The sequence below is a fragment of the Arachis ipaensis genome, chromosome B6 (assembly GCF_059453495.1).
Source record: "Arachis ipaensis isolate K30076 ecotype BB chromosome B6, ASM5945349v1, whole genome shotgun sequence".
Lineage (NCBI taxonomy): Eukaryota > Viridiplantae > Streptophyta > Magnoliopsida > Fabales > Fabaceae > Arachis > Arachis ipaensis.
The window spans coordinates 23216485-23226611 of NC_142441.1; the positions used below are offsets into that span (position 1 = coordinate 23216485).

Genomic DNA, 10127 nt, shown 5'->3' on the forward strand with positions numbered 1-10127 from the left:
ATCCGCCCTGGCCTTAGGGACCAAAATAAAACCATTCATATCTATTTTGCACATCTCAATACTTTTAGGATTAAATGCCTTGGTGTCAATCGTTAGTGGCTTGACTCCAGGATTATACATCCTGAACTCCACATGCATCTCATCATAGTAACATGTACTATTATCAGCAGGAACTTCTTTCACTCCTCCATCTTCGTTCCAGAAAATTAACTTTTGATGTAGAGTGGATGGAATAGCACCCATTCCATGAATCCAATCACGTCCCAAAAGCAAGTTAAAACCAGCCTTAGAAGGAACAACAACAAATAGAGTTGGCCTATTGACAGAACCAACCTCAATTGACAACAGAACCACACCTCTAACAGAAGAAGTACTTCCATTAAAATCTGTTACCCCAATGCTACTTTTAATGAGATCTTTTTCAGTCTTTCCAAACCTTCTGGTCATTCTTTCAGGCATGAGATTGATAGCAGCTCCCCCGTCAACTAAAATCTTATTGACTATCCTTCCATCAACACGAGCTTTAATATGCAGTGGACGCAAATGCTCCTTGTCATTTTCAGTAGGTTTCTCAAACAATCCTCTACCACACGTATTGTCATCAAGCAATAAGCATTCGCTTCCAGGAAAGACATCATAACAATAATCTTCTAATGACTCTACTTTCCGGACTTGACTATACTCCTCAGGCAGTATTGACACCACAACTATAGGTTGCTTAACACCAAATATTGCTTTTAAGCTGTCATCAAAACCAGTGTCAAAATTATTAATAATTAAATCTTCATCCTTTTCTCCCTTGTTTTCAACCATTACCTTCTTCCCAACAAGATTCTTCTTTATATTTTTATTGCATTTAGGGTGATTAGAAGAATTGCCTGTTTCTACAGACTTGGCCATGGTTAGCAAAGGAGAAAAATCTACACTGTGTCCCTTGTATGGATCTAAAAGAACATACTCAGGCATATTCTCTTTTTACTCAAAAGTTGTAAAAGGAGAATACTTTGGAATATTTTGACAATTTGGCCAAGGAGAATAATTAGGAACTTGCTGCATGTTAGGATTATAACAAGAATAAATTGGCTTTGAGGGAATAGGCACATTTTTTGGAATATATATACTACCTCCATCTTGTGCATGATTCATGTTCCATAACTAAGACTCGTAGTACCTGGGCTTAAAAGGTCTAGGCTTCACCTATTTGTTTTTTCCTCTTGCAAAAGCAGTAGGTTGATTTTGCACATTTCTCACATTCTGGACCCATTTATTATTTGAAATTTTGGTGGGAGGAACTCTTGTCTTTTGAGAAAATCCATCAGGTTTTTCATCAATCATGACTATAGTCTTCATCTTCTGGTTGACGGGTTGTATCCCAGTGTTGTTGACACACTTGTTCAAAGGAGCCTGACCGCCCAACTTTTGTTTTCCCTCGTCTATCTTCCACTTTAGCTCATTAGTTTCATTTTCTTTTTCAGCAATCTTCTTTCTCAACTCAGCCTTTTCTTTCTCTTCAACTTTGTACTTTTCAAACTCTTTTGTAGCTTCCTTGTCAAAAATAGCATTGCACTTTGGGCACATAGCGATGGTGCTGTCAGATTCTTTAATTCTCAACAAAAAATCTAAAAGATCCTCACCAGGACGAGGATAAGCTGGCTTCTTGTCTCGCTAAAAAATCCTCAGGTCTTTATTTTCATCTTGAGCACCAACCATTGTAGCGTCAATTTCTACCACGTTGACTGACAGATTGAATGGCTCAACATAATTTGAATCAGCAGCAAATGGTTTAGTGTCTATCTTCATAGTAGTTTTATCCTCAAACTTCAACCTTCCTTCTTCAATGGCTTTTTCTATCAAATCCCTAAAACGGACGCAATTATTAGTGGTGTGTGAAAATACCTGATGAAACTTACAAAATTTTTTATTCTTTATTTCATCAGTTGAAGGCATCTTTTTCTATTCTGGTAAAATAAGCTGCTTATCTTTTAATAAAACCTCAAATATTTGATCTGCCTTAGAAATATCAAAAGAATAAGTCTTATTTTCAACTTTAGAATAAGAAAAAACTTTTTCTTTTCCTTTAACAGGTTTCAAAGATTTGCATACATAAGGAGGACCCTCACGTAATTCGGCAATATAAATCTCTTTCTCATTTGAATCACTACTATCGGAAAAACAATCAACATATGCAACCTTTTTTGAACCCTTTTTAAATTTTTCTTTTTCTTTCTTAATTTGCTCTATCTGTCTTACTTTTTCAGCTAATTGGGAAAGATCTAAAGTATGTTTATTAACAAGTTTCTTCCTAACTCCAAATTCTAGCCCATTAGTAGCCATTTTGACAACTTCAGATTCTGGAATCGGAGTAAAACATTTATTTCTCATGTTTCTAAACCGTGCCAAATAAGTGTCAATGGATTCTCCCTCTGCACGTTTGACAGAGAATAAATCTGTAAGACTAACTTTTAATTCACCTCAAAAAAATTGATCATGAAAATTTCTTTCTAACTGTGCCCAAGAATGAATAGAATTTGGTCTCAAGTTGGAGAACCATGTAAATGCATTTTTTGTTAAATAAGAAGGAAAATATCTCATCTTGAGATATTCATTAGAACATGCTTCCCCAATTTCAACAGTATATCGAGCAATATGCTCTACTGTAGACTCATTTCTTCTCCAGAAAATTTTGTAAGGGATTTTGGAATTTTCCAACCTCTTGGAAGCTCTGCTTGTTGGACACATTCAGGAAAAGCGGACACGAAATATGGTCTATTTAAGCAACCAGCATTAAATCCCAAATGGTTTAACACCTGTTCGACATTTCTAACTAGATTATAATGCTCCCTAAGTTGTTTTGCCTAAGTCTTTCTAACATATCATCACCATTTTGACCATGTCTAGGCGTATGAACATCATAATTAGGAATTGCTCCACCGTTCTGATTGACATTATCAAATCTTAAACCCTGGTTGTCATTTTCTTCTAAATTTACCACAGTAGGAATCCTATTAACTTGCCTATTTAATTATTCAATTCTAGTGTTTGTATTTTCTAAAAGATGATTTAAAACTATCACCATTTGATGAGTTAACATGTTTACTAGATCATGGTGGCTTTCATCCATCTGTTGCCTAATATTTGCTAAAGATCCCACGGTTTGACTAGGTTGATTAATAGGCATTGCTCTTGACATGTCAAGAAATACAGGTCTGGAATTTTCTACCCTAGTGACAGTGGATGTAGTAGAATTAGATGCACTGTTATTTCCTGTATTAATAGCATGTGAAGAATTTTGTTGTGATATGTGTGAACCTAATACCCCAGAAACAGGTACATTTGACATGCCATATGGATTCTGATAAAGGGGATTTTGAAAAGTTGAGTAGAGAGGCACAGGCAATCCTTGTGTCACCATGGGGGGATATACCCCAGTGGCAAGCCATATGGCGGCCACTCCACGGTATTTATGTGAGTTGCATTTAACCCTGTATGGGCATGGCCAACGCCATCATGCCTCACTAACAGCAAGGTAGGCTCTGCGTTTGAAATCACAGGAGAATTTCTGGATTCATTTCCTCTAGTCTCATCACTGGAAGTAGAAGAAGATGCTGTAGAAGTATTTAACATGTCAAATGACGCTGATTTCTTTGTCTCTGGACGCACGAACTTACCACTGCGCAACCACATGCAAATTTAAAACTCCTGGTTTTCCTTTTGACAATTACAATCTATTGACAAGATCCCACCAGGCGTGCCAATTTGTTTTACTCAAATTTTGTTTATGTTTAAAAGAAATCGTGGGTATCTCAATGTCACAATTGTAACGTCAAATAAAATTAAAAAGAATAAAAGTAACCAAGGTTGTCAAACTCGCAAGTCTAAGTAACAAATCCTCTATAATTATTCTTATACAAATACAACATAGAACACACAATTAAAAATTCTAAATTTGTAATACTAAATCTTTAATTAAACATTAAACAATATCAAATAATCAAATTAACTTTAGTCAAAATAATTAATTACTAATCAGTCATCAATGGTTGAACCATCTGGCCATCTAACATAAACAATAAGCAATAGGCTAAAATTAGAAGCAATAAAAAAAACTAAATCAAGAAGCAAAGGCTAAAAAAAAGGGCAAAAGGAATACAAAAAATAGAGGATACAGAAGAAAAGAAGGGGCAAAGTCCCAACAACAGCAGATCGAAGGCAAGGGTGCAGCAGGCAGTGGTGGTGAGGGTGCAGCAGCAGCACGAAACAATGGCGACAAAGAGTCATAGATTTCACGACGGCGCTAACCAGAGTAGAGATAGAACTGTAGGAGAAGTAGTCGAACTCGTGAATGGTGATAGCACGATGGAGTTACGGACAGTGGAGATGTGAAGAAGTACAAAGCAGAGGGCAACATAGGTAAAATTCACAAAGACAATGGCGCAAATCAGAGCAGAGGTAACAGACGCAGGCAAACAGCGGCAGCTCGACGGGAAACAATGACTGCGGCAGAACATGGAGAAAGTGAGACTTGAGAGAAACGATGCAGGTGAGTGATTTGTGAGTGAGTTTTCTTTCATTCTTTGGGAGTGTTATCATAACTCTAATAAAACAAAGTATTTTTTTTAGCAAAAATGAAGAAAAAACACAAACTCGCTAACTCAGTCCTAAACTCACGAGTTTGTCCGAGTTTGATCGAGTCTAGCCGAGTCTAGCCAAGTTTACTCAAGATAGAGTCTATGTCCGAGTCAACTCGATTCCATATCTAAACTCGTAAACTCGTAACGAGTTAACTCGAGAGTTTGACAACAATGAAAGTAACAAATAAACATATAAATGCAAGGTGCCGGTGGCGAAGTAAATTGCAGAAATTGAAACAAATAGGAAATTAAAAAGAAGACGAAGGAAGAAACATGAACGTAAAAGAGAAGAAGACGTAAAAGTAGAGGAATTTTATTAATAAAAACTAGGAAAAAGCAAAGTACAAGTGTTTGAGTTAAGAGGAATTACTTAAGATTTCCAATTTTACTCTGTGATGCCAAGGGGCTGAGAGAGTTTTGGGTTTCTAAGTGTTTTCCAAGAAGAACTGAACTGCTTACAATGTGTTCCTAAAGCTTTATTTATAGACTAACCTAATGTCAGCTGACAGTTACCATTTGTACACCTGTTGCGGGAAATTTAGATTGGCCCATAACCGTTCCCGCACCTCTTGTGAATTTCAAAAATCAAATAGATAACCGACTATCAAATGATCTAATTTAATTTAAAATAGATATAAATATTATATATGGAGACATCACCATGTAACCAACTATTTCTTTTTATAATTTTCTTATAAAAATTATATTTTGTCTAACACCAGGCCATGTCACACCCTAAATGTTATACCTCATCTTTTTTGACGACTCTAAACGGAGACATCTACGAAAGGGCTTATTTGTCTGACGGAAAAGATAGACAGGACCGATTTAACATTTTGAATAAATTATCATTTGTACCCATAAAAGATACAGATGCTGACAAATGTACCCATATAAGAATAAAACGACAATTATAACCATAGAAGATGGCTTTCGTGCACCAAGAGTACCCGTACGTTGGTTACACAATTAGTCCATTAGGGTATTCTTGGCACACGAAAGCTATCTTCTGTGGGTACAATTATCGTTTTATTCTTATATGAATATATTTGTGAGTGTTTGTATCTTTCATAGATATAAATAGTAATTTATTCTAACATTTTTTAAAAGTTAGGAGATGAATAGTCTAATTTTTAAAAAGACAAGGGACAAAAGAGAGTATTTACTCAAAAAAAAAAAATTATTTACTCAACTACCTTTGATAAACTCACTCCCTCCCTGTCTCTCACTCATTTACGCCGCACTCCACTCAAACGCTGCACTCTCCACCTCTACTCCTCTCTCGTCTCTGTCGTCGCCATCCAGCCCAGCAACCGCCATCGTTCAGTCTCTCTCTCGGCGTCGTTCTCAGTCTCTCTCCGCGTCGTTTGTTCTTTCTGCCATCTCCGTGGTGCACCCGCTTCGTTCCTTCGCCATTCAGCATCGTCATTCTCAGTAGGAAGCAGCGGCGTGGTTCTCAGTGAGTCAGCATCGTCATCGTTGTCAACGCCATGCGGCCGTGGTGCTTCATATTTCTCAGTGTGTGTTTGGATTCACGTTGGGCAAACTGGAGTTTGAATGGAAGTGATTTTGTAGAATTGATTTTGGTTAAAAGTGAGTTTGTGCCAATATGATTTATGTTTGGCAATTTTTACTAAAATTAATTTTGATAAAATAAATATTGTTTGGATAATATTAGTTAAAATCACTTCTAGATAAATAATTAATTAATTACTAAAACAATATAATATTAAATTATAATATTATTTTTTTAAATATATTTAATTTTTTATATATTTTTTAGTATTTTTTATATAATATTTTTTATAGTACTCTATTTTAATATATTATAATTTTTTATTATTATAATAAAAATTAATATTTATTTATAAAATTAAAAATAACATATAAAAATTGACAACTTTTAAGTATTTTTTTATAATAAAAATTAATATTTATTTATTAAATTAAAAATAATATATAAAATAATATATTTTAGTACTCTTTTTAAGTATTCTTAATAATCTTATTTTTATTATTATTTTAGGTTCTAATTTTTTACAAGTTATATTTTTATTATTATTTATAATTAATTTTTTATTTAATTTATCATTTTTAATAGGAACAATAATATATATTATAAAAAATTAAAATAGTAAACAATGCACAAAAATTAAAATAATTATTTTAATATTCTCAGTATTTATATAAAAAAATTATGGAAAAACCAATAATAACTAGCAACAACTTAGGGTGTGTTTGGGAAACCCGTTAGAAGGGAAGAAGCACGTTTAAATTTCTTGAAAGTTTCAACTTTTGGTTTGGCAAATTCTTTTCTCATGAACGCAGAAGTGATTCTGCTGCCAAAACCAGCGTTTACAAGAAGCAACTATTTTTAGCTTCTGCGTTTTCTTAACGGGCTTTTAGCCATAGATACTAACATTTTATTTACCTTCTACCAACTTTACCCTTTGTATATGTTATTGTATTATTTATAAAATTCTTGTTATTTCTATTTATATGAGCTCTATTTTTCTATTATTTATTATTTTTATTTTTTTTAACTGTTTGTTTGACATTATACACTTTTATAATCGTGATTTTTGTGTATTATGTTTGTTATTATCTTTTTATAATATGATTTATTAATTCTATTAGGTAAAGTAAATTAAATAAAAAAATTAACTGTAAATAATAATAATATTAAAAAATTATAACATACTAAAAAAAAGTACTAAAAATATATTATATAAAAAGATCATTAAGAACTTTTAAATTTGTTTCAATCACTATATAAAGTAAATATTTATTTTTTTTATTATTTTCAGTACTATCTTTTATAATTGTAATTCTCTTATACTATGTTTTAGTGTAAGTTTTTATAATATAGATTAGGATTCCATTAAAAAAAGATAAATTAAATAAAAAATTAATCATATATAATAATAAAATCATAAACGTTGGATTTCAAATTAATATTAAGAATAAGATTATTAAGAGTACTAAAATAAGAGTACGATGTAAAAAAATACTAAAGTAACATTTAATACAAAAAAAATGTAACATATTTGATTAAATATTCTTTTATATATATATATATATATATATATATATATATATATATATATATATATATATATCTAAAATTTATATTTATATTTTTATTTAAAAATATATTTTGTCTATTTTTATGTTATTTTTATTTTAGTAAGTAAATATTAATTTTATTATAAAATTAACTAATAAAATCTATTTAAATATCTAAATTAAAATAATAGGATAATATAAAAAATCTAAGTTGATGTCTATTTTAGTAATTTTTTATCTAAAAGTGATTTTAAATGGTATAAGCCAAACAATATTTATTTTACTATAATCTATTTTGATACAAAAATTACCAAACATAAATCACTTTAACACAAACATACTTTTGATCAAAATCAAGTTTGCAAAATCAATTTTATGCAAACTCCTGTTTGCAAACTGTAATATGATTTGACAATGGAGTCTCCCCTTCATAGCTGCATCTTCCAGAGTTCCAATGGAGTCTCAGCCTCAGGTATGAATATGATTCATTGATTTCATTCATTCTTTTTGTTTAGTTTATTTTTGTTCCTTTTTTTGTTCTGTTTATTAGCGTTTCTTTTAATTATGTTTTTATGATTCTATTTTCAAATTCTGTGTTTAGAATTCTGATTTGTGATGTTCTGCTTGTAAGTTTGTTATGATTCTGTTTTTTTAATTTGTTTTTTTTATTCTATTTCCTTGATCATAATTTGTTGTGATCAATATAATTTTTGAAGTTAATGATTCTATTATGATTCTAATTAATTTGTTATTGCAGTTTGAGTTTTTTAGTCTGTTTGTAAATTCATAGTTAGTACTGTGATTCTATTTGCAAATTCAGTGATCACTACTAATTTGTTGGTTAGTTTTGATTGTTTGATTATAAATTCTAATAACCAATTGTCTTTGATAATGCTACCAGATAAAGAAAAGAGAAGCATAATTGATTTAATTCATTCCAAGAGGCCTAACAGGGTACAAATACAAAAATGATTAGGAAAAATGTATACAACTTTGTGCACAATTACATGCCACTAATAAGGGTTTATTGCACCGGATTCAAGACCCGGTATGAGTTTGCAGCAACTCCATGTGCAGGTTCCCACTTTCCAGATAATAACATGATTTTGTCTTTCAAAATATGCCTTTCCTCATAAGGTAGTCACTATTGTAAAATCAAGTGATATAAAGGACTTCTCGCTAAAATGCAAAACTGTGAATGTTGAATATTTTGGAATATAAAAGCATGTGAAAATCAAAGTAGTTTCTTCATTAGACAAGGTACCTACAAACAAGATGGCAACAACAAATGCCAGACATGGTATGTGGATACTGGAAAATGGAAAGAGCAGCTGTATCTTGCTCTTCGCCTCCGGCACCAACTCCTAAAATTCGAAAAGCATGTAATGATGTAACAGTTAAAAAATAGCATTGAACAAATGTATATGCATATATTAGTGCAGCGACAATTTGGTGGATTGAGTTACAAGACTGCATGCTTAGTTTTATTAGCAGCCAAACAAAAGATTTGACAAAAATCTAATGCCTTCGGCCATTGTCAATGTGTAGCATTTTGTATATAGACAAATAAAATGATCACAACTCACAACAATGAATCCAAAATATGGTTATAAAACTCTCGAGTTAACTTGTAACTTTACGAGCTTAGGTCCCAAATCAAGTCTAAAAGTAAACTCTCATGATTTGACAAGTTGAGTATTATGATTCAAGCTTTCCAAAAATCCACGAGTTTCCAAACATTAAGGGAAATTAGTTTTTATCGTTTATTGTGTTGTCGGTTGAACCTTGCATGATTAGTTGTTATATTGTAATTTTTTTTTTTGTCGTTAAATCTCGTGTCAAAACTTTGGTAAGTTATTATGTTGTATGATTTTATTTTATGAACTTTGTAGGCTATGTTTGGGGTGTCATATTTTTTGTGGATGGAGAGGCTTTTTATTGGAAGGCAAATCATGTCCAAAGAAAAGAAAAATAAATGAATATATTTAGGGTTTTAAAATAAAAAAAAAGCATTAAGTATTTAGGGTTACATAAAAATGAATATTTTAGAAGAAAAGTGATACAAAATATGTTTATTAGTACTTTACTGTGAATGATATTATTTAGGGTTTAGGGTTAAAAAATTAGCATTTAAAGTTGAGAAATTAGAGAGTAGGATTTATGAGCTAGGATTTATGGTTAAGGATTTTTTATTTAGTGTCTTTTATTTAGGATTTAGTGTCTAGAATTTGAAATTTAAGGTTTAAGATTTGGAATTTAGAGTTTATGATTTGAGAATTAGGATTTAGAACTTAAGATTTAATGTTTATGGTTGAGAATTTATGATTTGTGAGTTTAAGGATTATGACTTAGAATTTGAGTTTTAAGATTTAGAATCTACGATTTACTATTTAAGGTCTTTAAGGTCTAGGGTTTACGACCCAATGATAA

At 31.5% G+C, this 10127-nt stretch overlaps 1 protein-coding gene across 1 annotated transcript; it reads left to right on the forward strand.

Annotated features, from left to right (window-relative positions):
- Positions 1–4506: 4506 nt before the first annotated feature.
- On the forward strand, positions 4507–8816 carry LOC148554878 (uncharacterized). Its single transcript, XM_088490533.1, has 4 exons — positions 4507–4540; positions 5773–6151; positions 8118–8169; positions 8599–8816. Exons 1-4 carry the CDS (start codon positions 4507–4509, stop codon positions 8617–8619), a joined length of 486 nt encoding a protein of 161 aa, XP_088346659.1. The 3' UTR covers positions 8620–8816.
- Positions 8817–10127: the final 1311 nt, after the last annotated feature.